Source organism: Plectrocnemia conspersa, unplaced genomic scaffold (assembly GCF_051122295.1).
Source record: "Plectrocnemia conspersa isolate PC_06_02 unplaced genomic scaffold, ASM5112229v1 ptg000012l, whole genome shotgun sequence".
NCBI classification, from domain to species: Eukaryota; Metazoa; Arthropoda; class Insecta; order Trichoptera; family Polycentropodidae; genus Plectrocnemia; species Plectrocnemia conspersa.
The window spans coordinates 17,469,916-17,493,450 of NW_028277176.1; the positions used below are offsets into that span (position 1 = coordinate 17,469,916).

General features: G+C 30.7%; 1 protein-coding gene across 5 annotated transcripts; it reads right to left on the minus strand.

Moving 5' to 3' along the window:
* Nucleotides 1-275: 275 nt before the first annotated feature.
* Nucleotides 276-22,715, minus strand: mbc (dedicator of cytokinesis protein myoblast city). 5 transcript variants are annotated; one of them, XM_088199022.1, is made up of 35 exons: nt 22,573-22,715; nt 18,808-18,997; nt 17,517-17,619; nt 17,243-17,388; nt 17,043-17,169; nt 16,744-16,980; nt 16,580-16,674; nt 16,286-16,483; nt 16,084-16,210; nt 15,804-16,013; nt 15,645-15,743; nt 15,399-15,575; nt 13,839-14,019; nt 13,616-13,764; nt 13,375-13,556; nt 13,127-13,308; nt 12,925-13,057; nt 12,676-12,850; nt 9,144-9,257; nt 8,891-9,043; nt 8,596-8,810; nt 8,083-8,537; nt 7,825-8,024; nt 7,501-7,752; nt 7,089-7,425; nt 6,880-7,020; nt 6,295-6,818; nt 6,115-6,233; nt 5,823-5,891; nt 5,643-5,763; nt 4,644-4,814; nt 4,231-4,323; nt 3,963-4,068; nt 3,803-3,862; nt 276-1,517 (listed from the first exon to the last, which is right to left on the minus strand). In XM_088199022.1, exons 1-35 carry the CDS (start codon nt 22,634-22,636, stop codon nt 1,171-1,173), a joined length of 6,252 nt encoding a protein of 2,083 aa, XP_088055148.1. In that variant the 5' UTR covers nt 22,637-22,715; the 3' UTR covers nt 276-1,170. The 5 variants fall into 5 exon arrangements, with proteins under 5 accessions (XP_088055148.1, XP_088055151.1, XP_088055150.1 ...); XM_088199025.1 differs by lacking the exon at nt 9,144-9,257; XM_088199024.1 differs by lacking the exon at nt 4,231-4,323.
* Nucleotides 22,716-23,535: the final 820 nt, after the last annotated feature.

Sequence of the window (23,535 nt, forward strand, 5' to 3'; positions counted from 1 at the left end):
ACATAAAATTAAATATGGCTATTATGGCTGCTTTTTTTTATATGCAACTAACAAATTTCACTAACAAATTTCAAAAAATTTATATACTGGCCGAAATTAATATATAATATCCGAATCGAATAAATCATTTTGGTATAGTCAACTTAATTTAAAAGTTAATATATAAATATTTTTTTATAATTAAAAATCAGTACTATAATTTTACATATTTTTTTAAGCAAGCCTCTAGTTTAAAATTATTTATTGTGACTTGCTAGCACCATATAAAAATATGCTTTATTTTCTGCTAAACAATATTAAGTGATGAATAAATCTAAAAAAGGTAAAATTAATTATGGATTGATATAAAGGATTTCTTTACAAAATAATCAAAATTAATACATAAATTGTAGAAAAATAATTCATTATTTGTACACTACTGAGCATTATTCGGAATGAACGTTTTCACATACACATACAAAATTATATAAAAATCAATACCATCAATATAGAGAATGGTGCAAGATGTGAACAAGAATATCATTCATGAATATTTCTATAAACGATTGTTCAATAGAGCATAAAAGATAAACTAATTTTTGTCACTGATCAAAACATAAAAACAAATCATTACAAAAACAAATATTCTTAAATAAGATAAAGGTACTTTTCATTTAAAAATCTTTGGAAATAATAATACACACGAAAAGCGTATAAAATTATGAAGGTGGATCAAAAAATCTTTCACGTTTCTTTAATTAATAACTTGTAATTAAAATGCGTAAAATGAAATCAAATTTAACTACGAACACATGTCATTGATTCAAAACATAAAAAATGTTTTTTTGATCCACTTTGTATATAATATAGATGTATTCATTATAAGTTAAGTATGGATGTCTCTTAAAAAGACAATTTTGGGAAACATACAATTGATTTATTCTTTCCTCATATTATTAGATTGGGTCAATGTTTATATTATACTTGATAATAAAACACACTGTGAAAATCACATCACATTAATAGTTTGAGACACCCATACTAAACTTGGTATTGAATATATCTGTATAAAATTAAATCAACGAAAAATTCAACAACCGTTTGTTCGACGAGTATACAAAAATAAATATTTGTTCATTTCGAGTACAAAAACAACTTACGTCAAACTATAAATGATAAAAAATATATCGTTTACATGCCGCGCTTCTTGGGCGGCGGCGTCGGAGCCTTGTCGGACTTTCTCCTGTCTATGTTTTTCGCCTGCAAAGAACTGTAAAGGAACGACCCCCTTGGCTTGACCACCATGTCGTAGTCCTGCCTGGGCAGCACGGGAGTGTTGTTGGCGCTCCTCACTGGCTTGACGTTGTTGTTGTGCTGTGGCGGCATGATCACCGTAAAGTTTATAGCAGAGTAATAGCTTTCTCCGTCGATTTTGGACGTTGGCATCAAAGGCGGCAGGGAACTCAAATCGGGCTTTACCGTCTTCTGCGGCAACGGGGGTGGATCGTCTTCGATGCTCAGACTAGAATCTGTCGTACCTGAAATCATATTAGGGTTAGTATTATGTAACCAAGTGTTTAAAAATATTACATAAATATTTATTTACAAATAATATGTACAGTAAAATAATTGCAATTTATATATAAATCTAAAAATACATGAAAAATATCACACTTAGTAATTACAATAATATTTTTTTAAATCGCTTATCTTTAGTATTACTGTGAATATGATCGATATGTAACATATAGAACCGTCGTCATTGGATATTACATTTTTTTGTACAATATTAGATCGGTGGTGGAAATGAAAATATTTCTTATCATTTCCCCAAAATCATAAAAAAAAGTAAACTAATTTTCCTATATAATTTTATATTATGTAAAAACAATAATTTAAAAAATATAATAAAAAAAACATTTGGTATTCCAACTTACTTTTTTACTTTTCTTTTTGATTACAACTGGAATTATTAGTAGTGGAGAAAAAAAAAACACATTTTTTGGTGTGAAATCAAAAAATTATAATAGTCTAATCCTGGACTATCAATCTCCTCCATCAACATCACTGATTTTGATGAAGAAATAAGTGTTCCAAAAATAGAACCAAAAGTCTTCAGTGAATCAGATTTCTTCTTCTAATTGCCAATGTTAGCCTATCTTCATGTCAAAATGTTACTAACAATAATGACTATAATTTCAATATATATTTTTCTGTCATGCAAAATCAGTGAGGCCTCAAATTGAAATCAATGTGTGCCACACAATTACAACTTTTGAAATATTTTTTGCTGAATAATTGATAAAAAAATATTACACTTCCGAAACAAATATTTATATGACTAGCATACATAAGAAATATTTATAATTTACTGAAATAAAATATTTTTCCTGGTTTTTTTAAAAAATTAATTTATTTTATTTTATTTTTAAATATTCTAAATTTATTGTGGACGAATTTTAGTACTGCAAAAGGATAACCTTTTTGTTGCCGAAATCTAATTAGCAAGAATTGTATGATCCAATGTCATCATCATTGAAGAAAGAATGGGGTATATTTTTTAATGAGCTGTAGGGTATTTACTTTTCGGGTAGATAGCATTTTAGGCGAATATATTTTATTTGAATATGTCATACAATATTTATATAGTATCTCAAAATACTCAGCAACAAAAGGGTTAAAACATGTTTGAAAAAATTATAAAATATGTAACGTAATACATATTATAATTAATTCTGGTAAATGAGCATGATTTGGTAGATAAAACTTAGATGTCAACAACAAAGATATTATTAAAACTCTTTCAATTCAAATTTTTATCAAAATTGGTCAAAATTATACAATTGCTTCTCGAAAACACTACTAGAAAACCATTTATTAACCTTGACTTTATTCTGGCAGACGTTAACCAATCTTTAGGGATCAATCTTAGGACCTCTTAAAATTACTATATTTTTTTCTAACAAAAGAAAAAGGTCAAAACTGCTTTGTTCACAGACAATACTATCATAATATTGTTATTATATATACTATACATGGGCTTTTTCGAAGGTCACTCGCTAAGCAACGAACGAAACGCTGTATGGTTATTTTTAGAGACAAAATGACATCTCTTTGTTCAAACACATTCTACTGATAGCATTGCCATATAACTTTAGTAGCAACAATCATAATATCGATCTTCACACAAATCGCAGCTAGCTCATAGACATAACAAATTATTATATGTCGTGTATATCAAGTTCATCAATAAACCTGGAAGATGGAGTTACCGAAAGTTTATTTAGAAGCCCCAAACCCTCTTTGGAACCTTCTGCGAAAAAACTTTGAACCTGGAAGCAGAGAAGTCAACGAGCTTCATCAGACTATTGACCCTTTTCGAAACCTTCACAACAACAGTATTCATCAATGACATGTAAAATAAAAACATTAAATTGGTGGCATCGGTAAGCTTCATGGAGGCCTAGAACTTCATAGCACAATGCTCCTACAAAAATCCTAATCAAACAAGGCTTAATCTCATCGATATTCATCCAAGTGAATAAAATATGCTACGAAAATCCATTCTGAAGTGATCAATTGGAATAATAATTAATAGTAATCATTAACAGTTAAATTACACCTATCATGAAATAGTGATAAAATTATATAATAGATAATTCTATAAAATGTTAATTGTATATTTACAGTGCATTGTTAATATTTCAAATCTAATATATTATTATTAATAGCGAATAAGTGTTAGTAAACAAATACACCAAAAACCAACGTGTTTTAAGCTATTATCATAATATTAGTTTAATAGAATTATTAATCTCCTCACTTCTTAGATGAAAATCTAACTTTTCCAAAATATCAGTACCAAACTGTGAGGAAGAAGAACCTATAAAAAAAAAACAAAACAACACAAACTAAAAATAAACACACAACACACACAACCTTAGAGATATCATAAGATTTTTCCGAATCCTATATTTAAATACCTGCTGAGTTCCTGTTTGAGTTGGATTCGCTCTGGAAAGACTGCGGTCGTTGCGACATCCTCTTCTCCTTCTCGACTTCCGATCGCAACGGTCTTGACGGCACCAACTGCGATTGTCAACAAAGAGTCGAGTAAAGATTTGCAATAGGACACCCGAACAAAGCTACCACATACCGATTAAATATAAATGCATAATGGAAGCAAAGCGAGAAATAAAATCGAGAAAAGCAAAGCTGACGTAAAGTTATGTATGTAATATATATGTATACCTTTGAATTAATCTGACGCATTGTGGAATTCAACGGGATGGGCATATCAGTAGAGGGTAAGGGCACGTCGGGCGTATGGGGAATAAATAGATCCTGCGTGTTTTAAATATTGTCAAAATAAATAACACAATCCACCGTCGACTATATTAGACTTTGAGAAGTGGAAAGCGTAATAATAAATAAAATAAATGGAAATGTGCAGCCATACTATAACAACTACAAGAAAACATGTATTATACAAGTATAGTGAAATCTCGATTCTAACATGGCATGCATTAAACGGATACCGTAACCTTTAATTTAAAGCAAGGCGAGTTAATGTAAATATATGCTTGTAATCAATCACAATTGAAATTTCACTATACTAATTGTTGTGCATCAAAAAGTGTAATGTAAATGAAAAATTATAGTACCTCTTGTCGCAACTCGCGTATAGTCGTTGTAGAAGGCGTCGACGGTTCAGAGACGATCGAATTTGATTTAGTCCCGTAAGATGTATTTAGTGCTGGAATGCTACCGGTATACCACTGGCTAGTTCCAGTTACTGCGGTCGGTGGACTATTGGCTGACATTATTTCACTATGCTGTTTACAGAAAAACAAATAATATCCATTATTGTATTGATATGTTTTTATTTAAAAATCAAAAATATTAATACTTTCTGAAAAAGAAAATTCTCTAATCATATTCAGTCCAGAAGTTTACAATTATGTTTTCGATCATTTTTAGTACATATAATGAATGGCTTCTAAAATGAGCAATATTTGCACCTATCAATATAAAAATTAATGAATTTATTTTTCAATTCAAGAAATGATGCCAGTTGCAGCACATTTATTTTACTCAATTGACACGACAATGGACGAAGAATGTTATAAAAAAATTAAATTCCCCGGATTCAAGTTGACTTACTATCAAAGTTGGTAGCCATATCGCATATATGCGAAATTTTAGTCAGTCCGTTCACGCTTTTTCAAGGGTTACAAATAATGGAACTTAGGCTTGAAACAGATAGTACAAACATAAAGAAGATAAACTTTTATTGAGATATGCTAATAAATATAGATTTGTAATTATTTTGATAAGTCACTTTGCTAAAACATTTAAAATTTTGCGAAAATATCTGACCTTAATGTGTTAATCATGTTGAGCAATTTGGGTTCACAAAAACTATAATGAAACGAGGTTGGTTTTTATGGCATTAAACACATAATATGCGATTGAGACAATGATCTTTACTTTAAAGCACATTTAAGCAACATCGATTCTCGAATCGCTTTGCCTTCGCTAAATCCGATAAGAATTGACTTAAGAGATGAATGCTTTTCTCATGGTCAATTTTATATTGTAATGTTTTGAAAGAAACATCCAAACAAGACAGATAAAAATAATTAAAAAAAATTAAAATAAACCTTTCTAGTTTTCCTCTTTTCTTTGTCCTTTCTTCTAGCCGGTGATGTGAGAATAGATACAGATCGTAGACCCGATGCAGATATACCTAAATTATTTCCAACTCCGGTCGTAAGAGAGCCCCTGAAAATTTACATTTTAATTACATTCTAATCTTCAAATATATACAAAAAGTTTATTACCTATTTATTTTATTATTAAATTGATTTGTGAGCGTCTTTAAAGATGAATTTGTCATTCTATAACTAGGCCTATAAAAACAATAATATCAATTAACAGTTGCTATATTACTAGGTTTCTCATAAATAAATCCACTTTACTAATTTTCACTATTAGAGCTACAATCAAGGGACATGGTTCAACATTCAATTCATCTGAAATATGAACTTAATTGCCCCGATTTAATTTAATTAAATTAAAAATTGAATTTTATTACGAGATAACTGGTACAAAAAATATATAATATAAAATTACTCAGAAATATTTGTTTGTGTTGAAATCTCAGACAATCTGTTATCGCAACCATTACAACCAAATCCATTACTCATTGCGCTGAATTGTCTTCTCATTACGACGGTATCCAATTCACAACTCTAAAATTTCAATATAAATCAATCAAAAATCAATCCAGAATAATATCAATTTAAAACCTACCTTTTTGCCATAGTGTTCGTGAACGTGCGCCTTCATGGTTTCGAAACATTCCGTTAGTCTTTTATGTAGCGGTACCAAAGATGGCGGCAACTTACTCCTGTGCACCTCAATGCCGATTTCCAACAACGGTATCTGACATGCTATCAGATCTTTTAAGTTTTTAATCAAGCCCTTGCATTCCGGATGAGCGTTCTGATACTCTTCAGTGAAGAAGACTTTCTCGTAGTTAGATATTCCGCCCATCACGGCGGGATCGATGATACCATTCAATTTCATAGTGAGCTGATTCAGCTGCAGAGTGTTTGAAGTGTCGGATCTATGTTGGATTATCAGTTCCTTCAGCGATCTATTCATCACAGTCATCGAATCGATAGCCACTTGCAGTGGCGACATTTCAAACATATTAGTCTTGACGACTGGGAAGCACCTCAGAATGCCTGGAAATCTATCGTGAATTTCTAATTCGGTTCTTTCCACCCACATGTTGGCGAACTCGTTACTATCTTCAGCGGTGAAAGCTTCATCTGGCAAAAAATATTAATATTATTATGATATATATTTTTCATAAAAATTATTTTTAAGTACCTTGTCTAGAAAAACGTCTAGAAAAAAAAAACTTTGATACATCGTTGCATTTATAATAGTTTAGTATCTGATCGCTGATTTGTTTCCCAGAAAGCTTACTACGATCAGACATTATTGGAGTAACAGCATTGATGAGCACATCTAATTAACAAAAAAAAATATATTAAAATATTCTCCATTTTATTAAGTATTATATATAAAAACCTTACGCTGACTGGGCGAATTCAAAAGATCTTCTCCAGGTGTCGTTAATTTATTCATCAATTCAGCATTAGGCAAGCCGACTAAAGTCCTAGTGCAAAAATCTTGCAGCCTCTCGTATTCCTTTCCTCTATATATGAACTCTCTGTTTTGCAAAAATTCCGGAAAGCCTTTCCCGTAATAGCCGACTCTATAATATTCCGGCTGAGGTCTCAACTGTTTCATAATTGCATAATAAAAGTTAGCCATCTTAGTGTGCAGTTCTGAAAGATTGCAATAGTCGAAGACCTCGTCTTCGTATTGCTTCACGAGCTCCTTACAAACGCCGACAGCCAATTCCCACATCTGAAAATATTATATTTTATTTTTAATTTACAAAAAACAATAAGCAAGATCCATGAATGTCTTATTTATAACAACCTTTCCATTGTCCAAATATTGAATTATGTCGTAATACAGAGCCTCTTTAAGATCCCTGTGTGTCTGACAGTCTGGATGACGTGAACTCTTCAAATGGATACTCAGTGGCGCTTGAGACCACTGAAGTAGTCCTGCATGCAATTTCAATGTCAGAGCAGCTTCCGTCCAATTTTCGCATTCGATGTGTAAACTGCACAGTTTGTTTACGTATCGTATATACATTTCGGGTCTTTTGATTTTTAGGTAGAAATCCTGAAATAAGAATATTGTAAATTAAATAAATGATTGTTTTAACGTCTTTAATAAATTTCATAAAACACTTACCAAAAGTGTAGTCGTAGCTTGCATGCGATGATTCAAATTAGAATGATCCTGCAGCTCTCTGTACTGGAGCAAAGTATTCATCAAACATCCAATGATTGACACAAATTCTTCTCCGAGAACATTCAATTCGGGCTGATCGTTCCACTGATTCCCAGATATGCTCAAGAACAACGAACACCATTGTGCATCGCCCAAACCGCCTAAATAAAAAATCATTTAGCACACTCACATTTGAAATAAACAGATAGTTAAACATACCTTCAACCAAAGCGTCCAACTTATGGATCATCTCATCTTCAAACTTTTCAAAGTTTCCTTTGATTACATCCAAATCTAAATGCGCGTCTAATCTCATATCACCAAACTTGGGTGAGTAGTATTCGCACTGCATCATGTCGAAGAAGAGCGGGATCGTCGCCTTTCTCAACTCGATCTCAGGCATGAGACTCATCTCCAAGAACGGCGACACAAGCTCGGGTATAAATTGTATCTTATTCGGACCGAGATTAAACCACATGTTTTTAATCTGTAAGGCAATCTCGGTTCTCATGTCACCGTACTGTGACGATAGACGATGGCGCTGATCGGACGTTAGCTGCTCAAGTTGCAGACGAGACTGAGTTGAAAACGAGATGGCCAAGTGGAACCAGTTCAGCCATACTTGATGGTGGAAGTTTTCGAAGAACTTTTCAACCAACGTGAACGAAAAATGCCTGAAATATATCAAGAATCAGAGTATTTTCGTATTGTATTAATTTAAAAAGCACTCACTTGAGCGTTTTCAATATGATGTTGTTTTGCAAGTTTATCATTTCGGCCCAATAATTCAAATAGACAGGTTTCTCCACCAAAACTTTCAAAAGCATTTGGATTTCGATCAAGAACGATACCAATTCAGTATCGGAGGTGATCTTGGACACTAAATAGTTGTAACGTTCCGGATTCATTTGTCGAAATAGCTCGAACAACACCGATACAAATTGACACTGTAATAGCAATCGAGCAGCACAAGGTGTAATATCAATCATTAAACGCAAGAGGAAATATATGTATATAAAATTAATACCATAAGAGGATTCTCTCTGTCGAGTTGTGAAGTCATGAAAACGATCGTCCGCAACAACGTAGTCGATATGTGATTAAATTCTCTATCTGTGGGACCGTTTGATTGGAATAGCAATGTCAAAATCTCACTAAGGATTTTCAAACACAGTTCCAACTAAACAGAAAAAATAAAAACACGTCAATCAGATAAGAATCGCTTTTTGATAGAACAGTATTGTAATATCTAATCCAATCAATCCTTATACTAGACTCACTTCTTCACTGTATCCTCTGTGCTCTTGCAGTTTGTGCTTTGAAGCGCCGAGTATTCTCGCAACTTTGTCTACTGAACGATTTTTTGTACGTATCTCTATACCGTACTTGTTGGTCTTGGCGTATTGATAAAGATTCGCCAATTTTAGATAATAAAGCACAGCACACATGTACAAGATATCCGTTTATTACGTTGTTAGACATCAAAAGAGCATAAATTTAAAAATAACATTGTTAATATATCGATTATAATAATAATTATAATTTTACTGTTACAAATATAAATTATTTGGTATTTATGACCTTGCACTATGTGTTCATATAAATATTTAATCTATACGTAAATTAATAAATAAAAAGTAATTTATAAAACATTATTATTCATATTTTTCAATCACATTTATATTTAAATATACAATAAAAAGTATCTTATAATAAAAAAATAAGAACAGTTAAACACAGAGTGCAATATCAAAATAATTCGAGCAAAATCAGCTTTTAGGTATTATTCTTTCTTTTTGCTAAAATTGTATATTACAAAGCTGATCAGCTCATGTTTACCATTCCACGGGACAACTGGAATCAATATCGGACACTTGTACTAACATATTTTGACAAAACCAAAATAAAAAAACAATTAAGGTAATTAGTAACTATTAGCAAAACAATAAAACTTCATAAAGTAATATTAAATAACAGCTTCTATTTTGGCTGTTGTTTTTTAAACTTTTCTTAGGATACATATGCATTTGAAATAACATAGAACTTTATTTTTTCAAAGAGAATGTAAAAAAAATCTAATTTTAAAATTCTAGTATTATAGATACTTTATGTTTCTTCATATAAAGTATAGAAAACATAAAAATTGATTTGTCTGATAATGATTCTAGAGGCCACATACTACTATGTATATGTTTACATTCACAAATAAATAAATAAAAATAATGATTAAACTTTTAAGCAGAATTCATGTTAAATTCACAAACATTTTAATAATACACACAAAAAGCTGCTTTTAGTAACAATTTGTAAAAATAGCCACATTAAATGTTTGATTTTGAGGCAATCTAAGATATAAATGACTATAAAAAAATCCCTTGGATATTTTAATGTAATCTATCATTTTATTCCCTAATCATTTGCAATGGGTCAAATATTTATGCAAAGAAGTTTTTTTACGAAACTAAGAGGTAGTTTGCAGTTTTATTTTAGATTATATTTAACAACTGTTAACAAGTTAAATAATTTAAATAAAGAAAAAGTCTTAGATTGGCTTCATTATGATTATTAAAAATAACTTAGTTCCAACTGTTTCAAAACCATTTTATTTCACATTTATATTGTGTATCTTATTAGTTACATTATATATTTCAATTGCACAAAATAGTTTTTATAATAATTTAAGTCCAAATATGAAAATAAAATGATTTATGTGCAGTTAGAACCAAGGTGACCATACAACATTTAATTTTCAGTACTCTAATTTTTTTTCTTACATTTTCAAATTGTCATATATTATAGGATATTGTAATAGCAAAATTACCAAATAACAAAGAACTTTATTATTATATGCTTTACCTTTTAAATGAGGTTTTTATCAATTAAAAAAAATTAGCTCTAGTAACTTAAATAGATTCAGAAGTAAAAAATATATATTTAAATTGGACTTATCCAATAACTATTTTTATTCATTGTAAAAAATAATTTAATAATTTAATAACATTTCATAATCACAAGTGAAATTCAATTTTGCTACTACAGTTCTGACGCCTCTTTATAACATTGTTATTCTTAGTTTAATAGGCATTGTGCAAAAAATGCATTGGTTAAAAATAAAATAAAAACACGCACACAAAAAAGCATTCTCACACAATACGTGCATGTTATAATGTATTAGAGACACAGTTTGATAACACAGTGGTTTAGGAGGAATAGCTTATAAATGACACAATGAGATACATTCAGCAATTTTGATTCAAATCATATTAATTACTTCTAAGAACATTATCAGTAAATATCATAGATAAATAGATATTATAATATTTAATGAGAACAATGATTAATTAAATTATTAATAATATTTAAATCACATGTCAATCGTACATAAATCAATATCGACGAAAGGAAGATTGGTGCTTGTACATGTGCAAGGTGCTGAAAGGTATTATTAAAAACGAACAGAGAGTCACATTTGCAATCATAACGGCACTTCATCGCAAAACGACAGGTCACAGTAGTTTTTTTTAACTTTTCAGTGATGAGTTTATAGATAGATTTGAGACGCGAGACTCACTTACCGCTTTTCATTCCAATGGAGCAAAAAATAAAACAAAACAAAAAGGAAAACGGACTCATATTAGTAACTTCATTTGGAACACACGTTTCTAAAATATCTACCGTGCAAAAAATCAAGAAATAACGGGATATTGTAATTTTGAAAGCATGCTTAATTTATTTGAAAAAATGAATTAAATTACACTATGATTTTTTTGCTTTATAAAATAATATGCTTTACTGTACAAGAAATATAAAATAACTATGTTGTAAAATTACAATGATTTCAGATTTAGCATTAGTTGTATTGATTCTAAGTAAGGGTCTTAAATTTAAGTAAGTTAATTATAATTAATCATAAAAGCGCAATTGAAGAAAGAAAATTTTTCAAAATAAAATATTTAAATACAAGACTTATTGAAATACATGTCATGAAATCAGCATGTAGTTTACATACAAATTAAATTATCTTTACTTTGTGGCATATAATATAATTATAGATTTATGTATTATGTAACATTGTTCATATTTTTTTTTTGTTGTAAATTGCTCTGTATTTTCTTTCTAAATATTTTGTATTCGCAGTGAGAATCTATTATGATAATTATTATTTTGCTAGCATTGTTTTATAATTTTTGGATTTAATTTTTTGACAATTGATTTTGTTGATTTTCTTGACACTATTGGTTATAAATTTGAATGCTACTATACAAGATAACATCAATGCAATAAAATGAAATTTTCGTTATAATCTACCAAGAGTAAAAATAAAAATACAACCACCCGATGTTAATGTTAATAAATTATTTTGATAGTATAAAAAATCAGCTTTAAAACAATATAATATGTACTATGCATCATAATAAATTGCAATTACAACTTGTTTTTGATTATACTGTTACAATAAAAGTATTGAAAAACAACAAATTTTATCAAAACTTTCTAAATATCAAAGTAAAGTAATGCAATATCATGAATGAAAAAAAAAACAAAATTAAAAAAAACTAATGTGTAATTATACATCATGTATCTTTGCAACAAAAATTTTCAACAGAAAATTGAAGATGAAGACAGTGTAGATGTGAAAGATAGTAAAATACCCTAACACCGACAAAAATAAAAACCCACACAAAGATCAACATCTACCACCACCCATAAACTGATAAAGAAGACGAATTTTTGAGTAAATATCGAAAGGTTTATTTTTATTGTATTGCAAAAACACGTGCATTATGAAGTGTCAAAAGCAAGTTTACGTACCTCGTCATTGTTTTGTATGATTATCTTAAGACAATTTGTGATGTGAGGCAACAGAATGGATCTACACTCGGCGCTGCGAAACAGCGGTCCTTGTACCAGATCGAGCACGGCCATTAGCCGCTGTTTCGTCAGTCTGTTCAGTGGCAAAACATCAAACATGTTGCCAATCATTCGTCTGAAAGTTTTGTACATGCTTATAATAGTTTTGTTGTCAAGAGTGTAGGTAAACCAATGTCAAAATAAACTTACGATAATTCAGTCTCTGGGAATACTTGTATGATATACTCCACAGCAGCAGGAAGATATTTGATACACGAGCCTTGAGATGTAAGCGCATTCTTCGAATTGCACTGCATCATTACAATAATACTGTTTAACAAAGCTGCAAACATGTAAGCGTATAAATAATAGTATAAACACATTTATAAGAAATCTCTGGATGAATAATTACTCATAAACAACTGCTGAAACTCATGCTGATCGCTCTTCTGCGTCAGTTCAGCGTGCAGTTCTCTCGATTTAACAATAAAACGCATCAGATACTCCATGCATTTCATGCTTCGTAGCAAGACGTCATTTTTCTCTTGATCGGCCTTTTCTAATATCATTTGCGATAAAACCTTGCACAATTTCCTATATAATAAATATAGATTATAACTATCGGTTATCAAAAATAAAAAAATAATCAAATAGTGTTACTTGTAAGCTAAAGTTGCACAAAAGCTTTCCTTTATGTACAAATCCAAAACCGGTTGGAAGTGATAGTACTTTCTGTCTGAGACCAAGAATATGACAAATAAGAGACATTCAAAAACCAAATTATCAATTACTAGATGATCGTATGATCCTACGGACGAATCCACAGATCTTTCCAAATTGGCCTGAAATAATAGACTATTAGTATCCAATTCATAGGCAACATAAGATGTAGTTTAAATACCTGAGTGAGTATACTGAATAGAGCATCTAATATGTCTTGTAAAAACTTGACGACTTCTTCGCCGGGTACTTCTTGCAATGAGATCAGAGATTGTTGAAGGCTCTTTTCGGAATCATGATCGCACCAATTCAAAACGCCAAGTAGCTCAACTGTTTGATGATAATAAATAACATAGGTATATTGATCGTAATCATAAATAATCTATTTTAAGATATGTGCATACCGTTTTGAGTCAATTTCGTAGAGCATACCGTAGTCTCAATCAAAAACGAATCTTTCGGCGAGTAAGATAAGAAGCTCTTTTGTTGCTTAATGTTTTCCTTTTCGTTCGATAACTTTTGACTAAGGAGTGACAGATAACAAGCCGCTGCTTCAGTATCGCTAGGCCATTTTTTACTATCAACCTATTGAAACATACAAATATTAACAGTTAATTATCGGGTTATGGAAAATCCCGTTTTTTATGGACTATCATTATCGGTGGGCAACGGAATTTTCCATTTTTAAAAGCCCAAACGTAAGCTCTGGACATTGGAATATTCCATACTTCGAAAATAAATTTTAGTTAGTGTAAATATGTACTACAAAAAAATAATATTTTTTTTTTTATAATTGTAAAATCAAAAAATATTCATTTAAATCTGTTTAAAACTAGTCGCTAAAATTATTTTAGTGTTTTCTATTACCGTTCGCACACGACCAGCCTGTGTTAAGTTATGTTAACACATTGTTGTCGGGTGATTTCGCGCATTGTCTTAAGCCTGGCGCGGGCCATTTTTTAGCAGCCGCGGAATTTTTCGGAAACGAAGAATTTCCGCGTTTTTTTTCGGAAACTCGCCACAACTTTTATACTATACAATATAAAATTATGAAATTTTAAACACAGACTTACCATAAACAGTACTATCAAATGAAGAAGAAACTGGAGGTTGACAGTTTTATATTTACTGGAAACTTGCGTTTATTTTGCACATAAAAGTACTATAAAAATGTATGTAATAAAAAATCGAATTAAACACTAAATAAAACTAAAATATGTCACAATTTGTTTTTATGAATAGTTTTTCAAGGTATGATATCTCTAAAAACACGTACCGCTTTGTAGAGGTATGTCAAAAGGTACATAGCCACACTTTTGGTCCAATCATCAATAATCAGAAAATTCATCGTCATATTTATTTTCATCGGGGGAAAACATTTCGGGGTGTAAAACTATTTTTTAGAGACAACCGAACGACGGAACATTTACGCGTAACTGTAATGATGTATTTTTTTTTATAACAAGTCACAGATGTCGCAATGACCGTTGCTTGTTATCTACCCTAGGTCAAGTTTCATTGGAATTTGTTTTGTTTTCTCACTCCCGACCATCCCTTCTTTTACATCAGGTAGAAAGTAATTCCTCGAAGCATCTTGAATAGAATTGAACATAATGGAAGATATTTGGGATAACAGGAACTTTTTATAGTTCGTTATTTAATTTTTTGTACGGTATAAAAATTCGATATCAAAATTAGTACAATACTTGGTGGAACTGTAATAAATCCGACGACGAATAAAATAATGTCTTTATTAAATATCAAAGCAGTGACATCTAGCTGCTGACAACAAAAATAAATGCAGTTAAAATTACACGGATAAACACGTGAGCCGACTTCTAGCAACAGACTACCAAAAACGGATTTTTACGGGTCCCGCAATCCAGCAGCAGTACCGCAAAAACGGAAAAATCCGTGTCCCGACAACAATGTGTTAAGATGCATTAATTAAAAATATAACTAACTTTATAAACTCGTAAGCAATGTTGTATATCGTTTAAAGTCGTGCCGTTTGATTGCATCAAAGGCGTGAACGACATTGCAAAAGGTTTTTCGTTCTTATCTCTGGATTCATTGGAGCTTCTGTGTCTGAATAAGAACAACACATGAGCCAACTTGAATTCTTCAATCGGTACACATATCTAAAATTAATATTATTTATAAGTCCTCATGAATAAAACAGATTCAGTGATAAGACCAAAACATCTTACCTTAAATATTTCATACCACTTTGGTCGATCTTCATGGTAATATATGACGGAATTGTACTCGTCTAAAGCTTTTGCGCCTCCGCCCAAATATATAACACCCTATAATAATAGTTATATATAAAAAATTATGAAATAAATATAAATATTATACAAACATACAGGTATCATTTCTCCTCTTTGATTGCATACACGAACGGTGACTTGAACGTTACGATCGGAAGACTTTCCCCCCCCGCGCGTAAAGCAACCGCTCACCAAACACAAGTAGAGATCGTTTCTAGCGTCACTGGGTAATATAACTTCAGGGAATCCCATCTTTCTTGCAATTGATACATTACCCACTACAAGATGTGGTAATTCCTCTCGAATCTGACAAATTATAATAATAGTTTTAAGCATTTAAAATTATCCTGTTAAATATTCCTCAATTCTGACTCACCTGCTTAATATCTCCTTGAAGCAGCTTCACGGATATCCAAAGACCCTGACCAGTCTTAGGATCGCCTTTCAAATCCTTGTTTGATATGATTTTCTTCAAAAGTGATTCCAAATTATCTTTCTCACATCTAATATGACGAATCAGTCATTTTAAAAGATATTATTAAATAAATACATTATATTATTAAATAAATACAACTTACGGAAAAAATGTAATACAGTGGTGTTTGTCATCGTCTACGTCGAGTTGGCCAGAAAATATATGAGTTACATCCATGACGGCAATACCTAGAGGGCGACGCATTGTGTGCGTCGATTTTGAATATAAATCACCATTTTTCAGACTGCTAGTTTGAGAAAAAGAGCGTCCACCAGGCATTGATACAGAGACTGAGCTTCTCCTAGAATTGTAAAATTTATATAATTATAATATACCTAACATACCTTAAGTAATATATATGTGTGTATATATGTATATATATATAAAAAAAATAAACCTGTTATCAAAGGATTGAGGCTCCATTCCACCGACCCTTATAACGTTACATACTAGAAATACCTTTTCTCTTTTAATATCGCTTGTACTGAGATCCTGGAATAATAATAATATTAAAGAAATATAATTGTATTAAATTTTATATACTGTTTTATTAATATTTACCGTAAATAGAACTTTCAAGTTATGCAACAGATCGATATCGCTAGCAAGACCATCTTTAGACCATCGAACCACATAGCTTTCAGTAAAGTGTTTCTGTAAGGTTCCATCGTATAGTGACATGAGGAGTTCGGCGTCTTCAGTCATTTTACATACAAAATTTCTGACAGACACGAAAAAACTGTACGAAGTATTCGGAAATGGGTTGGCTGGTTGTGTAGATGTTCTATGAGTATCTTGCTACAATCAAAACATAGAATAAGACTATAAATAATACACATAAATAAAACAATGATGCAAACCTTTCTTTGTCTTATATTTTCCGATGCTTCAGTATAAATGTTATATAGCTGACAAGTAGACACTTTAGCTGGATCGATCTGTCCGCCAGTCGTCGAACATCTAACGGTGAGATCTAAATTCAATTCGCTAAAAAATATAAAAAAAAACATAACCAATCCGGAATAATGACAATGAATTTTAAGTTCAAAATTATGGTTACCGATTTCCAATGTCCATTGTGTAAATCGCCAATCTTTGGACCGTTTTTAATTGTTCTATCGGAAATTTTCCAGATAATATCGTGCTTCTTAATTCGATTAGAGCTCTCATCCGCTGCTCAATGATTTTGAATTGCTCGCCGCGTGACTGAAATTATGTATATCGTATACAACTAACTACTTGAGTTTTATTGTGTGAGCATATTAATTGTTAAACCTCCAAAGACTGATCGAACTGAAAAGATATTATTAAAATAAAAATGCTTCGGAACTGACCACGTAAAGATGTTTCCAATGTTTGCCCCATTCCCTAAGTGTATGTGTTATCTCTTGCACTAATTGCGGCTGTACAATACTGACTACTTCCACCGATCCAGTTCTACAATTTACGGCAAAAAGTAAAAATAAAAAGCTTGTAAAATTAAAAAAAAGTAAGCGAGAAAATTAATAAATACATAAAGAAAAAAAATAACTAGGAGAATCCATTTAGTATCGTTCAATATATAATAAATCATTGTTTAAGCTCTATTTACTAAATAATATATAGTTATGTTTTAATATCTGACAATGTTTATTCTTTAAACAAACATACTTTGAGATTTAAATCAAACATTGCAAAGTTACTCTTTAGGTCCCTGCTCAAAACATAAGTACCTCACCTCATACTCTTGACATAAATATGCATTATAATGCATTTTATTCATTGAAATTTTTTTTAGTTGCACTTTAGGACATCGAGGCAAATATTCACCCCCCTTCCCTCACTCTGATATAAATGTGAATTACACTGAATGCCATTTATTACAAATTTTTCTCATTTATACTCGAGGACCCTGAGAAAATTATCACCCCCATCATCTCAACCTGCCTGGATTAAATTTTATATACATCGTTGAACTTTAGGACTTATTAGGAAATGTATTTTATTAAATTCAAACAAAAAAAATATTAATTTCGAATAAATTAACATATATTTGTGTATTTTACTCTTTTTGAAAAACCGTTTTCTGGTCTACACTATGTATGTAAATATAATAAGAATGGCTCTCACAATTTTTGTTATAAATTTTAATCCAGGGCACCATAAACACTTTTTTTATTGCATCTGCTTCAAAAAAATATATCTTATCAAGGCATTGTTATAAATTGTGATAAAAGAAAACGTAACTTTAGAAGTACATAGAGCTTATTCGATGACTTTATATTTAGTAAAAGTAAAAAAATGTTATTTATAAAATCCATAATATTAGTAAAATAATGTTAATCGTTAAAGCAATTAGATAGACGTATTACTGGATTCCCATAATTATCTTATTGCATAAAACTGCAAAATAAATTATTGCAAATGAGTTTATTAAATAAATATCCTAAGCAAAATATATTGATTCATATAGTAAATATTAGATACAATAAAAATTGTTGATATGTACAAAACAGGACTGACAATAAATTTAAATTATAAATATAAGAATATTACTTTTTCTATATTATAAATTGCTAAAGGATATTTTTAACAGTTGCAATTTATAATACAAATAAATAAATAATACATAATATTAATACATACCGATCCACCGAACAATCTCTGATATTGACATAATTCTTTGGAAATATTCCTTTCTCTTCGGGATTTCTGCAAATTCGACGCCCAAAGTACCAGTGGTCGCTCTCCGAGAGTACTTCAAGCAGCTCACCTATGTTGATACCAATCGAACCGGGAGGGCTCGACTCGTGCAGTTGAGAATAATTGTGAATCGCTGCAAAGATTGAACAAGTTACTTTGCAATGATCGGAAATTTTATACGGCAAACTTTCGATGTAATGCAATCGCGCATATTTATTAGAGGGCATATCGTATTACACGTTCAGGGATATTAAAATATATGGATTAAATGTTTATTTAAAAAGATATTAAATTACACATTGTAACTTTATAATCAGTTACTATAGTACTAAACATAATCCCTTTTCATGATATATGAGTATTGTGACTCAAATACTCACAGGATTTTTGGACACAACTATCAACTTCGTTATCTTGCAGCTGGTGTGTAGTTTTTTTGAAAACATTAATTTTTTATACATAATATAAAGTGGATTATAAATGGCAACTATGTTGTTTAATAGTATATTCTCTTTCTACATAAGTGACAGCTCTTTTTGTGAGTTGGTTATTATATTTATACTGCAGCTCCTTTCTGGACTAAGAATTTCAAAATAGAGAAGTAATGCTCATTGAATGATGGCGTGAACATACTGTCAAAATTCTAACTGTCAACTCTATTTAACCCATTACCACATATAGTGCCATATATGGCCTCACAAGTTGATTTAAAATATCTTTCTTCTGACTATTTTGTCTTGCTGCATACAGTGACATCTTTAGTAACATAATTGCAACCATTTTGCCATTAGGTATTGTAATCAGAAACTGTGTTAACCGTTAGTAATCATTTGAAGTGTGTTAGTTGATAATGTCACATTGCTACGTGTTTAAAAATATTTTTTTCGTTAAATGTATACATATAAAATACACGTTTTAAAAAAATATATCGAAAAACATTAATATTGGAAAGTAAATTTGAGAACATACTGATTAATTTTACAATCTGTATCATACCATAAATGAGGTTTCTTTATAAGGCCAAATATAGCATTACATGCAGTAGAGGTTATAATGATATTGCGATATCTAGCCCTCCATGCATTGAGTGCTATAAATATGTATGGCTATATATGGCACTACATGCAGTATTCTTTATTTTTAGGTAAAATGGATCCAAACAATTTTTATTGACACAATTTTTTCTTGACAAACAAGTATTTATTTGTCAGATGATACTGAATTTTGTATTTTTCGCAAAATAATAAAAAAAAATGTACTACGTATCATAATAAATGAAACATGAGAAACAAAATTAGAACAAGATCCACTAGAATTACATGAAAACACTAAAAGTAAAAAATGGACAAAGGAAAGTATTCATATAAAGAGAATAACATAAAATGGATAGCATTGTTAGAATCAGAAACACTGTCAACAGATATAGAAAATCTCGAAAGTCCATCTGATCTTTTAAAATTTTTTTACTACTGACTTTTTTAGTGTGAAAAAATAACAAATGGGTACTGCACAAAGGTTTATTAGAAAGTTCTTGTTTTTATGTTTTCATTTTATAATTAATTTGTATTTTTTTGTTTTTAATGCATATAGTGCCACATATGGCTCGATAAATATAGTTACTACTGCATGCAGTGCCATATATGGCTTACTATATATCACAATTTTTTTTTTGATATATCCTAACATCTTTTATAATATATATTTTTTTCGAGGCAAAAACACAAAAATATCGACCATTTCAAAACAAAAAATTGTCCATTTTTAAGTCCTGATAATTTGTTTTCAAACTGACACAATTTATAATTAAATGAAAATAACATTTTCTATATTATTTTTTCTAATGATAAAATAAATGCATGCTTTTATAGATTGACTACACCTGTCTAGGTGTGTGACTATGGGATTGTTAAATGGACTAAACAAGGATGCTGTCATAACACAGCAGTGAGATATTGACCTAATAAAGTAACGCTTTATATGTTACAAAGCAATGTATGAGTGCTAAATTATTTTTATATTCAAATCGGTCCATGTAGAAATGGTTTTAGTTTAAAAAATTTTTTTTAAATATTGTCATTTTTATATATTTAAATACAAAGAAATATAACCACCACACTTTAAATAATCTGTGAAGTATAAACTATTTTTGGATAGATAGGTTTTTTTCCTGGAAATTAATCCTTGGAGGATGAGCTTGTGCTAAATCTACCTTAGAAGTTGATGATGATCTAATCTGGTCCTTAGTGACCCGGCCGACTTTAAGGGAAATTGCAGAAAGGTTGTATATTGATCGATCAAATGGGTGTCAATGATCAGCATTTGGGTGGCGCATGATTTGTCACAATTAACCTAATCGTTAGGTAGACTGCAAGTAAAATTTGGGACTAATTTTTGGATCGCCGTGTACAGGCGATGAAAGCTTGCATATAATAGTAGTGCATGAAAAAGACCAAGGGGGAATTGCACCAGAAAATGGCTGTCACGTGTATAGTGGAATATTAACTATATAATGTATAAAGGAATATTAACTATATAAAATCGAACAAAATAATAAATGCTGTTAGCTACGGTGTATCTAGTAAATAGAAAAGATTTTCACTATGATACTCATAGTACTTATTATAGAAAAAAATTATCGACTGAAATTTTACAACACACAACATACTCCACCTAGTGAACTTAATTTATTTAGATAAGTTAAAAATTACATAAAAATAACCCTTCACGAATTTCTCACTTTCATAAAAGATTTTTTTATATGGATAGAATTTATAAATAAATTAAAAGGAAACAAACATGTAAGTCAGATTTTATCACAAGTGAAATAGAATAATTGGTTGTTTTAGGTCACCTTTGCAAGTTAGTTTTATACCTAAATTTTACTACATAGTGCTCTCGACTGGGACATGTTCTTTCAAATCCAAATAGACATTGAATGTTTACCCATTTTTGGTTTCTTATTTTACAAGTAAGAATAACAAGCAGCCTCAGTCTATATCTAAGCATTCTTATTCGGTACTTGATGGTGTTAAAGAAAGTTTTATTAATGAGCATTTGCAATCACTCTTGACTATCTGCTATGAGTAACTTGTTAAAAACTATAGGGGATAAAGTACAACATAGACCATTTTCGCATCGACATACATGTTATGAAGTATGTGTAAGACAATAAACAAAAATTAATTTAATAAAACAATGGCTATAAAGTGATTAATTTGATAAACATCTATAAATAAATGCTAATGAAATATTGTATGCTAATTATGATATATAAGAAAAAAATCTAGAGTTAAAAAAGGAGTGAGGTGTATTATACTAAACAGGAAATGGAATGATAAGTGATATCCCGCTCGTGGACGGCGAACGGCCAATTGTGGTTTTCGTCACTTCCATTATGGAAGCGATTGCAATAATTACATTTGAATTAAGATTTGGCTTATCTGAACGCATTTGAATTTTATCGAGTATAAAAATGTCAAATGACAATCTGAGAAAAAGTATAAAATTTGTTGTGCAAGTATCGCGAAATGGCGATGGTTTAAAAACGGTGGCTATAATTAGTCTTTATCATTGAAGTATATCCGTTATAAATCTGTTTCGATTTGACAAAACGATCACGTCCGCCGATCTGAGACGTCAAAACAAAGTTTGACAGCGGATAGGGAGGGGCGGGAAAAGGGCGGTTCAGGTTTTAAAGGGTGAATTTACCGATGACGTAGAGGGGGCGCACGCCCTCGTCAGGCCGCAGGGTGCGCGGCCGCCACACAGTCATGGCTCTAGCGGGGGGCGAGGCCGGGGGCGCGACCGCCGACTTTGCGGTGCTACCAACGGACGGGCACACGCCGAACTACGCAGGGCTGCCAATCTGACGGAATCACAGCTAATAATAATAATCGTTTGCTTCAAATGTGTGGTTGATTTTAAGCCAATTTCAAGAGCAAGACATGTAATAAAAAATTAGCTATCGAATTGGTTAAATATTTTCGATAGCTTTTTGTCGAACTTTTATTCAAGGTTGCCAGATTCGCAAAAAATCTCTGAAAATTATAATTGTTAGCCAATGTACATGCTAGGCTGGGTAAAAAGTTTAGCAATCTGGCTATTTCTTGCAATTTTATTTTTGCTGGATTGCGTAACACACCACCATCGAATACAGAAAAATATCAAGTTTCGGGAGGTAACGTTTACATCAATTAAAATATAATTTACGAAAGAATTTATTTATTTATTTACACAACTATACATTAATACAAACTAGTATTCAGTATTTTTTTAAATATCATTATTTATTAATACAATACAAAACATCTGTACTTTATTACTAAAAAACAAATATATTTGTTTCTCTCAGTGCAAGAACTATTTATGCTATGAAAAATATGGTAAGTCGATATTTTGAACAGTTATTTTTATTTATAAAAAAAAATCGGTTGCACAGTAAATTATTATTGTAAAATGTACTTGGAGAGGGTCTTTAGTTAGCACTGTTAGCACCAAAAGCATAAGTGAACTGAAAATTACGTGTAAGCAAATAAATGCAAGTAAAAATTACAACATTTTTTAGAGGATTATATCAAATAAACATCTTCTGTTCCAATTGTAGAACTAGTTCTTTAGCAAAAATCACTTTAAGAAATCCTTTTTTGTTTGAGTTTAGGTTCTTTTATCCAG

Bases quoted from the DNA above. Each gene is read 5' to 3' on its own strand.
- mbc (XM_088199022.1), bottom strand. From the start codon at position 22,636: ATGACTGTGTGGCGGCCGCGCACCCTGCGGCCTGACGAGGGCGTGCGC. The intron at 15,744-15,803 runs GTATGTTTGTAT...CTATTATTATAG, and splicing joins AAAGAGGAGAAATGATACCT to GGTGTTATATATTTGGGCGG. The intron at 13,058-13,126 runs GTAATTATTCAT...ACATGTTTGCAG, and splicing joins GTTTCAGCAGTTGTTTATGA to CTTTGTTAAACAGTATTATT.